The sequence below is a fragment of the Apteryx mantelli genome, chromosome 1, assembly GCF_036417845.1.
Source record: "Apteryx mantelli isolate bAptMan1 chromosome 1, bAptMan1.hap1, whole genome shotgun sequence".
Classification (NCBI taxonomy): Eukaryota; Metazoa; Chordata; class Aves; order Apterygiformes; family Apterygidae; genus Apteryx; species Apteryx mantelli.
The window spans coordinates 24496218-24517889 of NC_089978.1; the positions used below are offsets into that span (position 1 = coordinate 24496218).

At 40.5% G+C, this 21672-nt stretch overlaps 1 protein-coding gene across 1 annotated transcript; it reads left to right on the top strand.

Moving 5' to 3' along the window:
- The first annotated feature begins 287 nt into the window (after positions 1–287).
- Positions 288–20576, top strand: LOC106500458 (uncharacterized). Its single transcript, XM_067290769.1, has 3 exons — positions 288–401; positions 10880–10954; positions 19200–20576. The coding sequence occupies exons 1-3, from the start codon at positions 376–378 to the stop codon at positions 19483–19485; spliced, it is 387 nt and encodes a 128-aa protein (XP_067146870.1). The 5' UTR covers positions 288–375; the 3' UTR covers positions 19486–20576.
- Positions 20577–21672: the final 1096 nt, after the last annotated feature.

Below are 21672 nucleotides of genomic sequence, written 5' to 3' on the forward strand. Positions count from 1 at the left end.
CCCGCCGCCGCCCGCCCCGGCGGTAGGCGCGCGGTGACCGCCCTCCCGTCCCGGGCAGCAGCGGCGCCGGGCCGCGCTCTTGCCGCCGGTGGCGGGAAGAGGGGGGGCAGCGCTGAAGTAACGGCCGCCTCGCGGGTGGGCAAACGCCCCCGGCACCGGCGCGCGGCGGGGAGGGGGCGCTGGGCCGGGGCGCCAGGGCCCCGCGGCGGCGGCGGCAGGGCTGCAGGTGCCCGGCGGGCAGGGCCGGGCGCTGGCGCCGCCCTGGCTCCGCCCCCGCGGGGTCCTCGGCCGCCGCCGCGCTCCGCCCCGCCGCCGCGGGCCGCCAGCGGGACATGGCGGCGGCCTGCGCCTGAGCACCGGCCGCGGGGCCGCGCCATGGAGGAGGACCTGGAGCTGGAGAGGTGAGCGGCGGCGGCGGCGGCAGGGGGGAGCCGCGGCCCTGGGGCGGCCTGCGGGGGCCGCGGGGCCGGCGGCGGCGCCTCCCGCCGTCCCGTCCCGTCCCGGCTGCCGCGGGGCCCGGGCGGCGGCGGTGGCGGTGGGGAGCCGGGGCAGCCTGCGCGGGGCGGCGCGCAGCCGTGCGCCGACCTCCTCCGCCTGCGGGGCAGCGCCGGAGCTGCCGGGTGAAACGAATCAAATCTTCCTGCATAATATAAAAAAATAATAATAAAATATCATTACTTAAAAAATATCAAATCTTGTAATACGTGGTGGTAGCATTCAGAAAGAAGATTAGAAAGTGTTAGGTGGCTCGTCTCTCATCTCTTACAAATCAGCAGTTAGCCCTGCTTGGTAAAATTAAAAAAAAAAAAAAAGCAACCCACCACCACAGTTAAGCTTGAGTGAGCTTTTTGAGTGAGCAAAATTATCAATTTTTCAGTGTTAGTGATGTACCACTTGACCAGCTGTTTAAATGACCCTGTTCCTTGTATTATGGCAAAACAGTTGCAGTCGTTTTATCAAAAAAAAAAAAAAAAAAAAAAAAAATTGCTCCCTGCCTTGTGTTTCGTTTGCATGAGCTGATTTCTTTTACTGTGCATGCTGAGCTATGGTGTTTCCAAGCAAACGCTGTGGATCAAAATGCAGATCTCTGTATCTGAATATTCAGTCCTAGCAGGCCTCTCTTACTCTTGTTGTACTTTAAGTATTTATATCACAGGTAGATTTCTTTTTATTTATAACAATTCTATTTATTGTGGGTTTGTCTGGAAAAAATGATTAATGTGGTGGGGTTTTTGACATGGTTGCTTGAGCTCAGCTGTACTTTTCTAGCAACTAGAAAACTTACAGGGCAGCAGTGAGGCTTTCTGAACTGTTTTCCTGGTTCTCCCCCTTAACTTTAAGAAACTGTGTTTGAAACTGTAGATAATAACTCGTTTCTCTCACTGTTTATATCTAGCAAGTATTTTAAATGAGACAAATGTAATGGGGTGGTGGAAGGGATAGAGAGCATAAAGCTTTTTAAGAGGCCTTTAATTCCTGTAAGATACTTCTGCTCTCAGATCATCAGTTTAGAAATTAAAGCTTCTTTCTAGATATGCATGAATATTACTTTTATGACTGGTATTCTAAACTTATGCCTTTCTTTCTAATCATAGCAAATCTAAACTTTGTCACAGCTCCTTCCAGGTTCTGCTTCTCTTCCGGCCACTGCTGAGGCGCCAGGGGCTTGTGGCTTTCCAGGGAGTTTGGGCTATAGCTGGTTACACCCTGGTTACAAGTGATTGCTCCAGAGTCTCTTTCTGACTCTTTCCTTTCCACAAACCAGATTCAAAGTTTTGCCCTGCCTTTCACTTCAAGCTGATGCCAAATTTGCTATTCCTGTTCCATGGCAGTGAGGAAGAAACTGTGTATTTCTTACCAGAGGATGCACAGAAGCGTTTAACTGTCCCATACCTTGAATCCATGCTACATGTTTAATCAGCTCCTTACATATTATATGTACAATATAGTGCACTTGTTGGTTACCATTTCCTGTCCTGGATCTATCTTACACTTCTTCATTAGCTAATTACTTTTTCATACTCTCAGTATTCATAAAAACTCTTTTTGTTAGTAGTGCCCTGACTTCAGTTCTTGCTGTGTACATTTAGATGTCATATTTGGGCATTTCCTAACATGCTTCTCTATACAATACCCAAGAGTATAGTGTTGGTCTTTATTTATCCTTTGGATTACAGGCATGACTCGTTAGTCCCACTTCCAGCTACCTAGTGATCACACTTGTGTTATGTCAGATGCACAGCTATGGTAGTTAGGTCTCATAATTTTTGGCCCTTTATAATATTGCTGTGGCCTACGAATAATGGCATTTTTCTTCTGCAGCCACAGTGTAACTACGTTAGGTAGATTTTTAATGTTTCAAAAATACTTTTATTTGGAATATTTTTCATCATCTTTCTCTGAATTTAGTCTTATCACAATGCACAAGCCTTCAATAACAATGTAAGGCTTTTTGTATGCATATTTTTGTTTAACATAAAAAAAAGTTTATAACTACTTTTATACAGTTTTTTTCAGGTCTAAAGTGAATTTTGTATCCCAGACTTCCAAACAACGATTTATTGAGAGAAGCCAGTTGTCCCAGTTTTTTGTGACCATCTAAAGAGAGATCTCTCCATTCTGCTTGTTCTGTTTTGCCCCTACTAATAGATATTCTTGCTTTTGTTCTTCAGTTTTACTGTGTCTGACTCTCACTTGATCTTGTGTTTGATGTTTTCCTCACTTTCACAGAAAGTGGTAGTCGCTACCAAAGCTGAATGTTAAATTGTGTTACCATGTGACTGTTGCATGCTCTGGGGTTTAAAACCCTAAAAGCTGTAAATACCTCAGGTGTGTAAAATATTAAGCAACATTCTGTTAATATAGAATTCATGGTAAGATGTATATGATCCAAGAGAAAGCAGAAAAAAAAAAAGGTTAGAAATCAGCTACTGAGAACTGTTTATCTTGTGTTTCTCCCTACAAGCAGGTGTACTTGCTTTTCCTACTTAATTCCTATTAAATGTCCTTTGGGGTACGATAGAGGTCACCATTTTCATCCTTATCCAAATAGTTCCTTCCCAACTGTCTTCATGAATCTGTGTTTTCAAAGCACCGAAAATATGTGATTTCTCTGGCAATAGGAAGTGGCTTTGATATACTGTGTGTCCAAAGTCTTCCATAATTAATTCTGTCTCTCAACAGCTATGGATATTTCACAGCCTTAAATATCATACCCTATTAGAACTGCCTACCAAGCTTGCTTGAAGCATTATGTGCTTGAAAATAAGCATCTCTTAAGGAGATAATGTTCTGTAACAGCGGATAATATTGTTGACAATCAGTAGTCTTGTATTTTTGCTGTGCAGAAGTCACAATTATAGTTTCCAACAAGTAAGTTTTATGCCTTGGAGAAATTAGTTAATAGCTCTTACTATTCTTTTTATTGTTTTTAAGTTAAAATCTAACTGTCATGTTACTTAATTCAGTATGTAATTCTTTCCCATAGTAGTGTCAAAAAAGTGATTTGCAAGCTAAAATCATTGTTTGAAATTTTGTGGTATCCTCACTATTCAAGCTGTTGAGAATATCAGCATGGAAATGTGCTGAAAACAGGCTTTTCTAAATAAAGTAAGAATCCTGGCCTAGGAAGAATTAGAGCATGAGCATGCCTGATGTGGAGTGTTTTTGCCTTTGAACAAACCATAGGAAGTCTGAGGCAAATTTGTGCCTTGTTTTATTCTTGTTCTTAGTTGTGGCCTAGGCTTTATTTTTGACATCCCTTTTCATCAGTGTTTGTAATAAATGTGCTCAGGTAGGACAAATTAAAGCATAGGAGTCAATTGTACAAACACCGGCCTTCAGTGTCATTCCTCTGTTGTAGCAGGTGTCTTCAGTCCTTTGCTTCATGGAAGGTCTTGATATCTGATTTTTCAGAGGTAATCAAAACGCCAGTGGCCACTTGAACTTCAGGTCCTCTGCGCACTCAGAAATAGTGTACATAGCGTAGAAGTACTTTGAGAAAATTGATGGAGAAACTGGCTGTTCTTCCTGGGCCTGTAGCTAGCTCTCAGGACCTAGAGTACTTCAGAAAGTAGGTTTAAGCATTCAGTGATTTCAGAGATCACTGCAGCTCAGTAACCTAATTTTTCAGGTTGAACGTTAATGGGCAATCAGTTACTAATGCCATGAAGGTCTTTGTAGAAGATCTGTTTGATAAAATGTTCTCTTATTCTGGGAGATGTTGTATGAAATTGTATCTGAATATTGTCCTCCTGCTCCCAGATCTGTGCATTTCAGTAGTTGATTGTGTGCGGTGAAGTAATTCCAGTAAATACATTGCCAGTATAGTTCTCTTTGGGATCCTTAATGAGATGATGGCGTAGGTGAAGGTGGCAGTGCCGTCTATAATTAAAAGCATCCTGTCTTCTCTATAATGATATGCTGTTCTCATTGCCTGTAATTTTACGTATACCTGTTCGTTACCAGTTGTTAATTTTTCAATCTTTATTTTTGGTCATCTTCAGCAAAACAATGAAGACCTTTTCCTGAATGAGGAATAGAAAACATATATGATTTTACTTGACTTTGCAGCCTTTAACATTCTCCCATTCTTTGGGCACGTGCATTTGTGATACCAGTTGTTAGAGTTTACACAATGGGTGTTTTGCTCATAACCTTAGAATATAGAATAAAAGTCTGATCCCTAAGAAATATGAATAGGCTTTGGACCATACTTTCTTGCAAAGATAAAAACAACCATATTTATACCTTAATGTTAGTGTAATTCTTTAGGGAAGTCTGATTGTTCAAAAAGTATTGCCACAGCAAGCTTTTGAGTGCTGCTTGCTATTCTTGTTATAAGAGATGCTAGAATGATGACAGTGTCCCCCATCTTCCCCCCCCAACCTTCTTTGGAAGTAGTTGATTAATTGCTGCAATTAATGTTACCTGTAGGTCCCTCTGTGTTTAGTGTCTTCTCATGTGAAAATTGTGTGCTATGTTTCCTTTGCTTATATTGCTGCTATTGGAGTTGAATCTAGCAGCTACGGGAATGCTTGTATTGTAACCACAAATAAGAAAGACAAAACCACAAAAAAGAAGACAGCTAGGAATGCTGAGTCCCAAGAGCCCTTTAAAAGCAAATATAAAAACTTTGTTTGAACATCTATAAGGCTTTTGACTTACTTGTGTAGAAAATATAAGTTCAGTGAGTGGACACACATTACTTCAAAGATGATCTTGAGCATTTTTCCCCTTGGTCTTTATGCCACTCAGTTGACTGTCTGTGCAAGTAAGAAGGGCTTTGTAGAAGATGCAGTGATTAAAAATAGTGTTAAAAGATAAATGTTAGGAAAATTAATGTTGGATAAGAAGGGAAGATCTCAACTCATAAGGCTGTAAAGATGGGTGCCAAGTCAGTCTGATCTGTGGTATAATCAATGCAAAATAAGTATGTTTCTCCTACTTTATGGCTTATCATTTTTGCATAAGTTAATAGAATTGGTGTCACCATATTAATATGTTCTGATGCTCCACTAAAACTGAACTGCCGCTGTTTAAAATACATATATTTGTTTTAGGAGTGCTTCGTAGCTCAAATGCTTTGGGTAATGATTTAATTATAAAAATAATGACAAATATGTTGGCTTTTAATCTGCCTCCTATTTGGATTTCTTAAAACCAAATGACAAAGTTTAGTAACTACTGTAATAAAAGTATTTAGTTTTTCTTCCTCTTTCTTTCCATTCCCCTGACATTTCTGTTTTGAAGGCTCAGGATCATGCTTTTTCCAAAAGTCACATCTTCCTGCTGTGCTCACTATAAGCTAGCTCAGGTTGCTCAAATAGCAAATTCTGGGTCTGGATAAAAAGTGAATTTTGCCTTAATTTCACTGTGTATGACACCTGTATTTGTAAAATCTTTCCCCTTCCTGCAGCAGATCCTGTTTCTTACACTTTTTATGGTCTTGGGGAATAGCTGCCCCACGTACCCAACTGTTCCTGCCTGAGAAGGCAGCAGTACCTGACCAAATTGTGAAAGCTGGAGTTGGCACATTGCTACCTGCTAAACTGACCTCAATTAAAAAGAAGGGCTGGGGGAGGGGAAGAGATTTGTTCTAGATGCAAATGACAACCAAATAACTAGTAGAGATGACAACTTACATGTGCAAATATTCAGTTTTCATGAATGGTTGTGACTACTGGATATGCAAAATGTCCTTGCAATTGTATGTAGACTTAAAAAAAACCAAAAAAAGCAACAACAAAAAAAGCAACAACAAAAAAAACAAAACTAATACCTATAACCTGGCTGTTACTAAGATTGTACTGATAACCTCATGTAAGAGAGAGACTCTTGTGATGAAACCTATAACCAATCAGCCATTAATAGATTAGTGAATAGATTAGAGAAGTGTTACAATAATTTTTCTGTAGTGCTTTCCTCTACTATTGTTTCTATGGAAGTCATAGACATCTTCTGCAAAGTCCGTCAAAAGCGCAGTATCAACCAGAAAAGTTATAATTTGTGAGTATTTGCATACCTGTCTGGCATAAATCTCAGCTTTTTCTGGAAGGGATAGTTTCCCTTTGGGACAAAGAAATACGTATTTATAAGTTGATCACGGATTATTTGTATGTTGTTTGAGAACTTGTGACTGATTCTGAAGGCTTAGTTAGGAATCTTTTGATGATAACTTCCTGATACAGGTGATAGAGGAGCCAACGAGGAGAGGTGTGCTGCTGGACCTCCTACTTACAAACAAGGAAGGGCTGATTGGAGATGTGAAGGTTGGGAGACACCTTTGATGCAGTGACCATGAGATGGTGGAGTTCAGGATCCTGTGAGAAGGGAGCAGGGCAAAAAGTAGGATCACAACCTTGGACTTGAGGAGAGCAAATTTGGCCTCTTCAGAGACCTGCCTGGAAGAATTCCATGGGATAGGGGAAGGAAGGAAAAAGGGTCCAAGACAGCTGGTTAGTGTTCAAGGATCACTTTCTCCAAGCTCAAGAACAGTGCATCCCAATGAGCAAGAACTCAAGCAAAGGGGGCAGGAGACCTGCATGGATGAACAAGGAGCTCCTGGCAAAACTCAAACAGAAGGTGGAAGTAGGGACAGATAACCTGGAAGGAATATAGGGATGTTGTCCGAGTATGTAGGGATGAGACTAGGAAGGCCAAGGCCAATTTGGAGTTTAATCTGGCAAGGGATGTCAAGGACAACAAGAAGGGCTTCTTCAAATACATCAGTAACAAAAGGAAGACTAGGGAAAATGTGGGCCCACTGCTGAATGGGGCAGGGGCCCTGGTGATGAATGATACAGAGAAGGCAGAGTTACTGAATGCCTTCTTTGCTTCAGTCTTTACTGCTCAGGCCAGCCCTCAGGAATCCCAGACCCTGGAGACCAGGGAGAAAGTGGAGAAAGGAAGACTTTCCTTTGGCCAAGGAGGATCAGGTTAGGGATCGCTTAAGGACACTTGACACCCACAAGTCCATGGGCCCTGATGGGATACACCCACGAGTGCTGAGGGAGCTGGCAAATATCATTGCTAGGCCACTCTCAATCATCTTTGAAAGGTCATGGTGGTCAGGAGAGGTGCCTGAGGACTGGAAGAAAGCCAATGTCACTCCAGTTTTCAAAAAGGGCAAGAAGGAGGACCCAAGGAACTACAAGCTAGTCAGCCTCACCTCCATCCCTGGAAAGGTGATGGAGCAGCTCATCCTGGAAGCCATCTCTAAGCATGTGGAAGAAAAGAAGGTGATCAGGAGTAGTCAGCATGGCTTCACCAAGGGGAAATCATGCTTAACCAATCTGATAGCCTTCTCTGATGGAATGACTGGCTGGGTAGATGAGGGGAGAGCAGTGGATGTTGTCTCCCTTGACTTCAGCAAGGCTTTTGACACTGTCTCCCATAACATCCTCATAGACAAGCTCAGGAAGTGTGGGTTAGATGAGTGGAGAGTGAGGTGGCTTGAGAACTGGCTGAATGGCAGAGCTCAGAGGGTTGTGATCAGCGGCGCAGAGTCTAGTTGGAGGCCTGTAGCTAGCGGTGTCCCCCAGGGGTCAGGACTGGGTTCGGTCTTGTTCAGCTTCTTCATCAATGACCTGGATGAAGGGACAGAGTGCACCCTCAGCAAGTTTGCTGACGATACCAAACTGGGAGGAGTGGCCGATACACCGGAGAGCTGTGCTGCCATTCAGAGAGACCTGGACAGGCTGGAGAGGTGGGCGGAGAGGAACCTCATGAAGTTCAACAAAGGCGAGTGCAGGGTCCTGCACCTGGGGAGGAATAACCCCCAGCACCAGGACAGGTTGGGGGTTGACCTGCTGGAAAGCAGCTCTGTGGAGAAGGACCTGGGAGTGCAGGTGGACACCAAGTTAAGCATGAGGCAGCAACGTGCCCTTGTGGCCAAGAAGGCCAATGGTATCCTGGGGTGCATGAGGAAGAGTGTTGCCAGCAGGTCGAGGGAGGTGATCCTCCCCCTCTACTCAGCCCTGGTGAGGCCACACCTGGAGTACTGTGTCCAGTTCTGGGCTCCCCAGTACAAGAGGGATGTGGCACTACTGGAGAGAGTCCCGAGAAGGGCTATGAAGATGATTAGGGGACTGGAGCATCTCTCTTATGAGGAGAGGCTGAGAGAGCTGTGACTGTTCAGCCTGGAGAAGAAAAGTCTGAGGGGGAATCTTATCAATGCATATAAATATCTGAAGGGAGGATGTAAATAGGATGGGGCCAGACTCTTTTCGTTGGTGCCAGCGATAGGATGAGAGGCAACGGGCACAGGAAGCTCTGTCTGAATATGAGGAAAAGCTATTGTGAGGGTGACAGAGCACTGGAACAGGTTGCCCAGAGAGGCTGTGGAGTCTCCATCCTTGGAGATGTTCAAAAGCTGTCTGGACAGGGTCCTGGGCAACGTGCTCTAGGTGACCCTGCTGGAGTAGAGGGGTTGGACCAGATGATCTCCAGAGGTCCCTTCCAATGTCAACCATCTGTGATTTTGTGATTCTCCAGCTAAAATGTTGCTTGCTGGAAATAGTTACAAAGTGATGAAGCAGTTCCATGATACATGTCTGTCAGTATCAAATCTGAAAACTGTATTCATGCAAAACTGAAAAGTAATTGTACAAAAAGTAGCTATACCTGGATGTGTATTATAATTGGACTCATTTAGCACTGATTTGTTTTCCATTACCAAGGAAAAACAAGAAGTGCCCAAAGGCAGTGCAGACAGAGAAAAAACTGTATCACCAGCTGATCTTAACAAATGAAAGTATCCCTGATCACTAATGTTCAGGGAGCCTGTAAAGGCTTATGTTAAAACCATAACAAGCTGAAGAAGGCTAGGTGTTGACTGACAGATATAAGCTGCTGTGTATCTGCATAAAGCCTTCTCATTAGCTACTGAAGGAATTTCTGAGCTATTTATCTTCATTCTCTATTATGCACAAGCCATGTATGTATTTAAAGCTAAAATTCCTCGTGTTTTGCTTGCAGACTTCAATAATCTAAATGGTAATAAACCACTGTGTTGAATGTTTACAGCCCAGCATGGCAGTTGCATGTGAAGATCTAGCAAGTTAAATTTGTTGGTTTTTCTTCTCAGACCTGCTTCTGTTACTAGATAATGACTCTTGACTTCTCTAGTCTCAAACTTGGATTGACACCAGAATTAGTACTCCAGCTTTTTTTTTTTTCTTTTAATCTGTTATGGCAAAGCAGCAAAGTCCTGGTATGCTGATAATCCCACAGCAATGCGATGGGACGTGGCTTCCTTACAGCCTGAGTTGAAATCTGTTGGCCATTACCTTTTTGCACAGTCTACAAACACACTGTATTGTCAAGATGATGATTGTCTTGTTGTATAGTCTGCACAGCGATTGTCATTCTGCCATATCATAGCTAGGAGAGCTAAACAATAACTTTCCTTTTTTATTAGCTCCTCCCTTCAGTTATTCAAGCCTGCCTGTTATCCATGTCACTGTTCTTAATGCTTAACTTCACGCGCTGTGTCTTGCAGTCAGGTGCGTAGCTTTCCTCTTCTGTCTTGTAGTTCTCACTGGTTGACATGTATACTTGCTTACAGTTCACCAACCAAACTCTTTGCTTATGCATTCAATTTATATAATAAATGACTTGCATTATGCATTTATTCGTTTTCCCATTAGCTTCAAGCATGTACTGAAGAACAGTTACTTAAGTTTCACCGGTGATTGAAATTAATTAGTGAAAAGAACTTGAAGACAGTGCAGGAATTTTGCATAATTTACACTCTCAGATGACTCTTTATGTGAGCATAGTTATTTAATTGCTTTAGTGTTAGCCTGGCCAGTTTGTTCTGGAAGGTAATATTAAACTAAAGGTCACACAGTCATTCTGGGTGACAGTGGATCACAGTCACACAGGTGACCTCTTTTCTTCCACTGTTACATCAAAACTAGTACAGTTTAACAACTGGTAGTTGCAGTAATAGAAATTATATTGTCAACTATATTCTTGCTATTTTACTAGTGTTGTTTAACTGGGCTCAAAATAGAAGAACAAGAACCTAAATGAAGTGATAGCAGGGAAGAGCAGTCCCAAGATGAAGTGACAGGGACTGTGCTTTTCAGTGCAGTCTACCAGTTTTGCATGCTTTATTTCTACTCTTCAGCTGAAATTAGTATTGTTATTGTTTATTTGCAACATCTTTAATTTCTTTTAATATGTTAATTTTTTTATGATCTTGGTATATAAAAGTATGAATTATGTTAATATGAAAGTCAAGTTGATTTTAGTAGCTTCTTTCTTCCCCGAAATGAATTAAGCAATAAACTTCCCACTTTGTTTACATAACTGCATAGCATGGCAAGTTCTCATTTTCCTTAAGTGGTAACCTTTTTCCTCCCTTTATATTTAGGAAAGCTGTAGAAGAGTTGCTTAAAGAGGCAAAACGTGGCCGAACCCGAGCTGAAACAATGGGAGCTATGGGATGGTAAGTCAGCATGTAAATGAGCACAGAACTTACTATATTTTCTTAATATGAGTGCCAAGAGGAAATGAACGCTAAAATCCGGGTATTTGTTTGGGCAAAAATATGATTCTAGATAGGTAAGAAAGAAGTTGAAGAAAATTCTGCCAGCATAGAATTGCTTGACTAAATATATTGAAGGCAAAGCAATTGGAGAACTGGGAGTAACTTTTGTAATAGTATTTCCTTATAGTAGGTGAAACTGCAAATTTTAGACTGCAACCTTACAGAACTTTAGCAATATTAGGTAGCTTCAATGTGCATGTACTTACTTACATGCTGGCCACCTATTACGGGGTTGGATTCTGTTTAGATTAAAAAAATTAATAGCATAACACAGAAACAAATCCCCTAAAACAATAATGTAATAATAATAAATTTCCTTTAGCAGTGCATTCATGTGTAAATTGCAGCCAAAAATGAACTTAAAGTGTAATCCAGTTTTGGAAGAAGGTATTTTTTAAGACTGAAAAAAACCCTATAATCCAGGGGCTAATCTGTTTAGCGAGTGGGAAAAGAATCGTAATACTGAGATTTTATGTGAAATACAGTGTTAATTTTAATGCAATATTTCAGTTTTTAGAGCTAGATTATCATGGAATGTAATGCGTATTATTGTAGTTAGAGAAATTACAACATGCTGAGAGGATTCACTTGTCTTAAACTGGTGTAGATGACTTTGATAAGAAGCTATCTGATCTAGGGATGTTCACACAAGCGTAGCATGCCAGTTGACTGTGTTAAACCCATTTATAGATAAGGTCTGGCTTCCTCCACTGACACTATTAAAAGATAAGCCTGTGCTTAATGAAGTTCTCAACCAATTTCTCAGCTATGTTTGTTTTAAAGTAGCTCCAAAGAGATGAGAATAGTGTCTTGCTTCAGAAGGTTAATCTTTTTATGTTTTCTAAACATGTTTTATATTTTTGTGCATTTTATCCAGTATTTCTGCTAGGCATGTGATTTATACCATTTATGCTAAAATAGTTGAATTGGTTTAATCCCCTAATGCGGTTACAGCTATACTGACATAGCATGCTTTTACCCTGTGAGCTTTGTCAAATGGTGAGGTAAACCAATACAGATCAATGAGTACCATGAGGTGCAGTATGCATCCATTTACTGTGAATTTGCAAGTTAATCCCAGGCGCAGAGACTGAAGATACCTGTCAGGAGATAACCAAGCACCTCAGAATCCTGTGCAATGCTGTTGCTTCCACTTGTGCAATATGGAATACCTACCCATATTTGTAGTAGTGTGTACAGGCTTCTGCTCTCAGCTGTTTTTTATTCCATGTCTGCATGAGCATGGTGGGTCACCCTTAAGCAATTGTGATTACCAGCTCAGGGTTACATGGAGTTTACTAACACCTGGTGCCCAAGACCTGCCAGAAGAGGAGATAGCCGAGGATGACTTGTTTTTGGAACAGCTTCAGATTCTGTTACAGTGAAATAGTGGCTTGTTAGGCCAGAGGTTATGTTAAAGATGTAGGAGAGAAGAGGATTGTCCAGAAGGCTTCAAGTTGAGGAAGGCTGTTGACATGGGGATTGGTGTGAAGATATCCTGAACTGAGAAGTAAGGAAGTAAGCATACTTTTAAATGTGGAGGAATATGAGAATAGCTGTACGGAGTCAAATGAAAGATCCATCGCTGCAGTGCTCTGTCTTTATCTGGCAAATAGCCAATGCTTACGAACTGGAGTAAGAATGGTACAAGTATGCAGCAGTACTTCTTCAAGATAATATTCGGGCTTCTGGCAGTCTGCACCTCAGGATATTCTGCACCAGAGATGATATTTTTTCATTTGATGCCTTTCCAGGGATTTTTCTTCTCTAAGTTTGTCCACAGAGAGATGAATGGTTTTAATCTCATCTGTCACAAGTCTGCTGCCATAGAGTTTGGCATAGGTTAGTATACAGCTGGTGTGTGTGGCCATAGGGAGGGTATAAAGTCCATCATAGGCAGTTTCCCAGTAAGTCTCTGGTGTCTAGTTCTGCAAGCATGAGGCAGATCACCAGTGGGAAGCTGCCACTGCTCTCAACAATTTAAAGAAATTTATTAAATATTTTTGGTGCCTGATTGTGGTGTTCTGATCCCTCTGAACTGGCCCAGCAATTAAATATTGCATATATATGTGGGAGATTAGAATACCGATAAAGTATTTGGAAGAAAACTTACTGTGCTCATTGAGTATCAGCCTGCAGCAAAATAACATCAGATGTAAGTAGTGCTACGGTAAATCCTGAAGGGCTTCAGAGATTTGATTCAGGGCTGACCTGTAACCTTGCAGCTGTAAACTGCTGAGAGAAAGGTAGCAGCTGTTTTGAACTTTGTGGATACCAAATGAAGCATGCAGAAAAGTTTGTTTATCAAAATGTATACTAGGAGATGAAATCCAGGAAATCATGAATGGGTAGAAGCAAACAGGCAAGGACATCACCAATGTGACCAAAGCACAGTCTTAACAGGTAAAGCACAAAGCCTGCTTTCCTTGCCAAACTCAAAATGCTTACAGCTGTGTTTCATGAGGACATCTGGGGTTCCCCCAGCTGTTTGTCAGAGGGCACGTATGGTCCTGGAGAAGAGATGCACAAACCCTGGGGACATCCAGGGCAAGGCCATCAATCCTGCATTGGTGCTGGATAGTTGAAGCAACTCATCTTACGAAGAAAAGATCTGTTCTGCTGTCTCCTTTTGGGTAAGAAGAAGCAGAGACTGCTACTGCTTATGCTCTGCTGATTCCAGTTTATGTTGCCCTCCAGCAGCTGTTAGATACGGAAAATTCACTTCTGGAGTCAGCAGGATTTGACAGGAATGAGTTAAAGGGAGGTGTGTGGAGCAGAGGCATTCACAGGGAACTCTTTTTGCATGCCGTTACAAAGGATAGCTTGGAGATTCCTGGTTTTGATGGCAGCATTGAGGGCAGCAACACTTTAGCAAGCTTCTGCACGCTCTTCTGGGACTGCCTTATGATTCATGCCACTGCTCCATTACTGTCCACAGTGATTATTTCTCCATAGCTCAAGTGCACTGCCTGAAGAAGTTCCCCAAGTGCCCTTACCTAACCTTTTGCTGCCACCTCATGTGAGATGAGGTGCCATCTGTGAGTAAGCTGCCATCTGAACTTGAGTTGCAAGTACCAAAGCTAGCATAGTCAATTGTGTCATGGAAAAAAATGTACCAAATAGTCATCCTTCAACCCACAGCTTCTGATACAAAGACTCAGCCTTGAAATATAGGACACTATTGCTGGTATCTCTTCCAGTTTGGAAATATTTTGCTAATGTTACCTTGTCTCACAAGCTTGCAGTGGTTGGCATGGACAGGTGCTGCAACCTATAGGGATCAGATGGCAGTAGAAGAAAGGCTTGTCTTGAGCAGGGAGATTGGTGGTGATATCATGCAAGAGCTTATGCAGGAAGGGAGGTTATCTGGGATTCTCTGGACACAGAGCATCTCTCAATATTGCCAATGGGCTGCATGAGCTCTTGGCTAGTTAAGAGTCCTGGCTCACTGGCCTCCATGCTCTCAGGACTTCTTAGATTGGTGGTATCTAGGTCCATGACAAATTCATCCAAGAAATACTGAATATTGGTATTTGCAGATCTCACATTACTGGCTCTTGTGCGTTGATTTGTTCCTCAGATGTTCTTAAGATCCTTATTCTTAGCACTGCAGTATTTCTAGTTCCTGGAGTCATCCATCCTTATACACTCTATGACCACAGTGTTTCTTGTCTGGGGTCTCCTACCTCCTTATGGTACCATATAGTGTAAATCCTGCCACTGAGGTGTCTGATTTGAGCTTTTGTGATTTGTGGAGTTAATCATGAGCAAGAAAATGTGTGAGAGAAGGGGAAGGAAGGATCCTCTTTGAAGCTGTCTTCATCCCTGAAACGTTATGCAAAAGAGAACAGAATCTTTCTGTAACTTAAGTTTGATCTATGCTATTGTGATTCTGGAATTTTTGAGATGAGAAAAGAGATCAGAGCAGCTGTCTAGAAGTTACCACTTGAAGAGCCAGTTGGATCCAAGATGAGAAGTTGTAGACAAATGGAGTTAGAACATTTGAAACTGTTATATAAGTTTATCTTTGATTCATCAGAGAACATTGAACGGAGATGGAGTAAAGATATAGGATATCTGGGGACCTGCACTGTGTGGTCTTAGGTAGAATCAAGCTACAAGCTCAGATTTCCTGTAGTGGTTTTGTCAGTCCTATGGGTGTAATTCATAGGCTTCCTTGTAGCAGTAGAGCTGTGCCCCTATTAAGGGATTCTGCTTTATTTGAGGAAGGCAGTTAAAATGCCCCAGAAGCCACTCTGTAGACAAGTTCTAGAGACTATAATTTTTTTCTGCAATGTACAGGTTTGGTCTTTGAAGATCCTCCTAGCAAATGAGCTAAGGCTGAACTTAGTCTTTTGTGCTTGCACTGAAAGTTCACCTAAAATAAAATATGGAAAACGGTATTTTTGGATAGTTTGTTCAACTGTGCATTGTAAGAGTAGATGAAGTTGCAAAAAGATGATGAACATTAGAAACATTAAATTATTTTTAATCCTATTTCTTATAAAGCACTCCTAAAATTGCTTTCATGCCTATAGATAGATTCTGTTCGATACCAAATCTGTTTATCAGAAGTACTGCAGAATAAATACAGGCAAAAAAAGCTTAGAGGCAAAAAGCTTTGAGAACACCAGAACTCCTTCACCTTATTGCATCTTGTCTGTGATTGAATGGATGTTGCATGACTATGCAGAAACACTGGAATGTAATTCTACTAAATCTTTTCACTTGAATGTAAAGAGGAGGAGAAGCAGGGTATAGACAGAGGTTGCAAAGTAGATAAGTTAAAAGCTTATGATTAGAGCACAGATGCTAGCAAAGTCCTGCCAGCTGTATGTAGCTGCCAGACAATGTGTTAGGAGCTTGCGGGGTCCTTCCAGGAATCCTCTTTTGTGAGATCCCTTATGAAAGGACTGTAACTTAGATTAGCTGCTGTGGCAAAACAAGCTCTGGTAAAAAAAACAACCTCCAGCTGCTGGTTTTTGTCTTCAGTTGCTCTTATTTCCTGTAAAATGCCCTTTTTTCATGGCAGTTTGGGAGAGTCAGAAATGTACTTGTAAGTTCATGCATAGTAAACCCTGTTATTTACTAGAAACATCTGATTTACTCTGTATGCCAAGGCTGATGGTGCCAAGGATGTTTGATATGTACAGCTACACATCAGAGGAAAGACCATGGTTCATGGCCCTGTGCTCTAGCATCTTAATCAGAGTCTGTCTGTTTTACTAATAAGAAATTGCTTCTGTGCTGAACTACAGTGCACTTGATGCCAGGTACTGGCTGGAAAGCAAGATGGTTCATTTGCACAGAACTTGGCTTGAAACTTCAGAAGTGGGAGTAAGACTCGATTTATGCTTACAAGAATGGATATGATTTTTTTTTTTCTTGTTCATAATGTGAAATTGTCACTTCTCCTTTTGGGAGAGGTGACTTGTTTTAGGAGTGTGTGATGTTTTATGTGTAAAAACACCTTGTCTTAGCTTATCAGAACATGCAAATAAAAAAAAAAACAAACAAGCATGCCCTTGATTGAATACATTGCTACAAAACTGGAGTCAGTTTTGTAAACTAGGCTGCTTTAGAATTGTAGGCTTGCACACATTCTTTGCTCATCTCTGCAGTCTCTGCTTCAAGCACACTTGAGTTTGAAGCTTTGCAGTTCTTTTAACAGTTCTTTTAAAAGTAATTTTTTTAATAAAATTCTTTTTTTTTTTTTTTGGTCTTTATCTATTTTGTGGAACTGTTTGCTAGTCAGCAGTACTGTGTTCCACCTTGCAGAGGCTGAACTTGCCTCCCAGTCCTTCAGAACTTACGTTGAAGACAAAGCTGTCGGTGAGTTGAGCCCTGCAGGATCAGACCTACAGCACGCCACAGGCTTGCCTTAGGCGAGATGAACTGTGGAAGTATCCTACAGTTTTCTCACCATTGGAAATGCTGGCAAAGGTATCAGTGAGTTTATACAGTTCACTTTTAATCTTCACAGTTACTTATATACCATGTTCATAATGTAAACATTATGGACTTGTGTGTGTGCATTGTAACATATATGTATACTCATATCTCTTCAAAATTTAAAGGCACAATTTGCTTCATTGAAGTCTGAGGTCAGTAAAACTAAGGTTTGATGCTTCTCTTCAGTGCTATAACTTATTGCTGCTCCATGAAAGCCCAGTGGCTCATTTTACCACTGCGTGATAGTGAATTGATGGCATCTTTTAGCTGACTCTGAAGCCTTGAATTCCTCAGCAGTTCTCACTATTGCACAGGCAGCATTCATAGTGCCAAAAAGAAATAAATTTTTCAGCAAGGCGGATTTATTTTGGGCAGATTGTCTCATCCTGATGGTATATTTATTAGTGCTTAATTGTTACATTAACCTAAGAAAAAGCAAGAAGAAATGGACAAATGTGAAATAGTTGAAGTTCTCATCTGGATACAGTCAAGAAAAAACTGCCCTCATATTGATAGGGTGTGTGAGATACAACAGTTTAATGCGGGCCTAAGTCACAGGGGATTTAAATGTTGTCTCTTCTGTGTTATGCTTTTGAATGTCACCTGTGCCATGGCATACTGATCACCATGTTCATAGCTGATGTGGCTTGAAATGGAAACCCTATTCTACTGAATAACTGTTAACCACATATTTTCATCAGTAATAGGATTAATGCATAAATATTGCTACACTAGTGTACAAAACAACTGTACTTGTATATGTATAGATCTAGATTTATTTATTTTTTTAACTGGGACTTGAGCATAACAATATAGATTCACATGCAGAAAGGTATAAAATAAGTTTTCAAAACTCTAAAACTAGTTATCCTGTGGAAATCTGTCAAGAAATATGTAGTGGAAAAAAAACAGCGTGACCATTCAATGTATCTTTTTGAAATGACTTGCATAATTGATCTTGTAATAAATCCTCAAAGAAATTATCGGCAATACTTAACAATGAGAGCTGAAGCAAACACCATGTCCACTTGAAAGTCATGAAGTATGCAAAATAATCAGACATGATCTTAGTTCCCATTTTCCTGTTGTTCTACAATTTGATACCTCTGATTATTCAGAGGTAACAAAGGTTTTTAAATCATCAGGGTGTAGTTTCTACATTTATACGAAATTTTCTAGTAGAATAGATAATCCTAACATTGCACTGTTAGGATTCATTGACTCCATAGCTGATTCAGTAAGATCAAATGTGATCTCCAACATTTCTGCTTTTTTAGAGTAATCCCTTAAGTTCTCTACTGGCATGCAAACTCTAAAAATATTTGTGAATGCAACACCACAGTACTTCCCACCATAAACAAAGTCTTCAGAATGATTTCTACTTACTGGCGGAAAAAGTTCTAACTTGGATTTGCTCACTTCATTCTTTAAGAGATGACAAATGGGGAATAAGGAGTGTACAATTGTTACCAACAAGATAAATGAAGTATAAAATACTTGTTTACTAAAACCAGCTGATAAATTATGTGCAAAAGTGTTAAGCTGACAGAAGAGAAGTCAGAAACAATGGATGAGAAGCTGAATGAGGGAAAGGGCTGGAGAAGTATCCTATCTATTTAAGAAAATGAGACTAAATATTTTCCTTGGTAGACAGTTGCCAAATGTAAGTTAAATTTGATATGCCTCGTGCGTCTGTTTTATTGCTGTAACTACTTAGGTTCTTTGTGCAAAAGTATCTTTTATTTTCTAAATATCTCAGTTCATTAAATAATGCTGACTATAGTAGATGATCTTGTAAACCATTCCTACTTGACTTAAAATGTATTATTAAATGTCTGATTCCTGAATAGCTAAGTTAAGCATTGACAAACTTAAAATGTGTTTGTTGTCTCACAAGGGTACATTAAACATTAGCCTTGCCTCATGTGCTTCCCCCTGCACACACTGCCTTGTGAAAAATTTTGTGGATTTTCACTCTATTAAAGTAAAATAATTTTTTATCATATCGAGTAAGATAATAGGAGAATGGGGACAACCTTGAGCATATCTTTCTGTACTGAGAGTTCACACTAGGTGGCATGCAAGGAAAGCCAAAAGCACAAACCTATCTTAAAATTATTGAAGTTAAACTTTCAGACTTGTTTCAGATATTTTTGTTGTGTCTTCTGATTACTTTTAAATGTCTTTACAGGTTGAAATGTCCTCTTGCTGGTGCAAATAAAAGGTTTCTTATTAATACCATCAAAAACACATTACCCTCTCAAAAAGAACAAGACCAAGGACATGAGCCTAAGGAAGTCAGTAAGGAGCCTGATCCAAACAAAAGCAGGAAGGAAGAAAAACCAAAGAAACGCCGAATTCATCCATACACACCCAGCTTTCAATCCAGAAGGAGAGTCAGCTACTCTCCTCCTAGGCACCGAAACAGGACCCAGCAGAAAAAGGATAAGTATGAAAAGCAATCAAGCAAACGATGAGGAAAGTGATGAGTACATGTTGTTACAAGCCAAGAATGCCATTAAATGTTGGACTGCAGGGATGTTTCAGTTTTTCAGACAGAGATGCCATTCAAAATTGATTTTTGAACGGAGAATTGCTTTTGTGAGAAGTAATCTTGAGGTAGTTTTATAAGACATTTCTTCAGGACCTTTAAGAGAAAAGTAAAGTGCAGCATAAATCTTTCAGTTGTTTTAGAACAGACATTCCCTTCCCTTTGCTCCTTTCCTCCCTCTCCTTCTGATTAAGTGTAGGGTCTTGGTAATGGAGCTTGATACATTGACACTGTCTGATACAATTTCTTTAGTCACTTCACCCTTCAAGAAATAAATTTAAATTAAGCAGAAGTCTATTTATTGTGTAAAGTTGGCAGAACTTCTTTGCTGCTAAATCAGTAAAGTTTTGCTTTTTTGGGTTAGTTTAGTTTTCCAGAATCTAAAAGAAGGGAGAATTGGTCAATGCCTGGCCATGCACATACATTTTGTGTAGTATAGAAGAATTTGGGTTCTTTACACAGTATGAGAAGTACAGATTTAAAATGGGCAACACTGGCTTTACCTCCCTGGAGGAATTCCCAGGAAATACTGATTCTGCTTGTTATTGTATTAATCACAAACCTGTCATAGATAATAATAAACTTTACCCCTAAAAAGCCATAACTGCAATAATTGTCTCTGTTTAGACTTCCCTCTGTAAGGAAGTAGTTTGAACAGTTTATTGTCATGGTGCTTTCAAAACAAACCTTGAAGACAAAATTATCTGGTCTCTATCCACAGCTATGAAGTTTCTAAGTAGATGTGTAATACTAGAAATGCAGAGAAGATACTTAAAAACAGTCAAATGCTCACTTCCCAAGTCTATGTGACAATATTGTAGTGGTGCAATTCTTAAACTTGTGACTTTGAGCATGTATAATTATGTATCAGCATATTCTATGTCTTTTTTCTGTTTGTGTTACAATGACTTCTATGTGAAATATTTTGTATTTCAGTATCCTCAGAACTAATTGTTTTGAACATAGATTTCAGTTTTTGAGTTTAAGTGTGTTGACAATAAAATCTGATGTGTTAAAGTGCTTTGTGGAATTTATACTTTTAATGGGTTTCTTATTAAGCTGAAACGGGTGAATGTCATCTAACAGAAAGGAGGATCAGTGTTTCAAGGTCGTTCAGTGTTGTGTCAGAGCAAAGAGTGCCACCTTTAGGTTAATCTACACCTTGTCTTGTTATACTTGTCTCTTGGAAAGATCATGTTAACCAGGTGAAGGAGAGACCGAAGCGGAGATCTGCTGTGACTGAGTTTTGATCTAGTAGCAGGAATTACTCTTCTCAATACTGGGAAGGCAGTTAAACTGGTGTAGAGGCCACCAGTGACTGTTAGGGTCATTGTATCCATCAAAGTGGGATACTTTTAAATTTCCACAGAAAATCTGTAGCTAGTTTCTCTGTTATCTGCAGGGACCATAACACTATAGCAGAAGTTGTCCTAGCCTTTCAAAAAAACTTCCGTTGATCTAAGTAGGAGCAAAGGAAAAGTAGTATCTTTGGAGAATCTAGGATTAGTGAGATTTTGAGAAAAACATCCAGGCATCTGTCTTTGGTTTAAATAATCAGGCTTTGTTTCCAGACTTTGTTCTTTATTTTGCTGGACACTGCTCGTTTCCTCCTTAATACTTCCCTTTGAAGGACACCATCTATAATGGTGTACCAGCTAGCCTCTACTGCAATGGTGATGCTGGATATATGTGGCTTTGCAGCAGAGAATTCCCCTCACCATTGCTCAGGATTGGGGCTGGAGATGTTCCCCAGGCCAGGTGCCCATGAACTCTTACCAGTGTGGCTTGTGGTGGTAATACGATTTTCTGAGAGCTTTCCACACCCAGACCTACTGACACACCTTTAGGATAGATAGGTGCTGCTGTTGATTTTTCATTAATTTAAGGCAGGCTTTTTGGTTAGAGTATGCTTTCAAAATCGGTCTGGTTCGTTGATGGACAATGCTTCCGTGCTAGAAATGCTGAACTGGAGAACCTGGAATGACCAAAAACGGATAACTGGAGAAAGTTTGTCTTCATCAGTGGTGGTAGGTTCAGATGTAATTCCATTTTTTTTCTGACTTAGAGAACATATCTGTATTATTAGACTTTTGTTGTTTGATATCATATTTCA

Coding starts and splice junctions, on each gene's coding strand:
- LOC106500458 (XM_067290769.1), top strand. CDS start 376: ATGGAGGAGGACCTGGAGCTGGAGAG. Junction 402..10,879: donor GAGGACCTGGAGCTGGAGAG/GTGAGCGGCGGC, acceptor CTTTATATTTAG/GAAAGCTGTAGAAGAGTTGC. Junction 10,955..19,199: donor ACAATGGGAGCTATGGGATG/GTAAGTCAGCAT, acceptor ATGTCTTTACAG/GTTGAAATGTCCTCTTGCTG.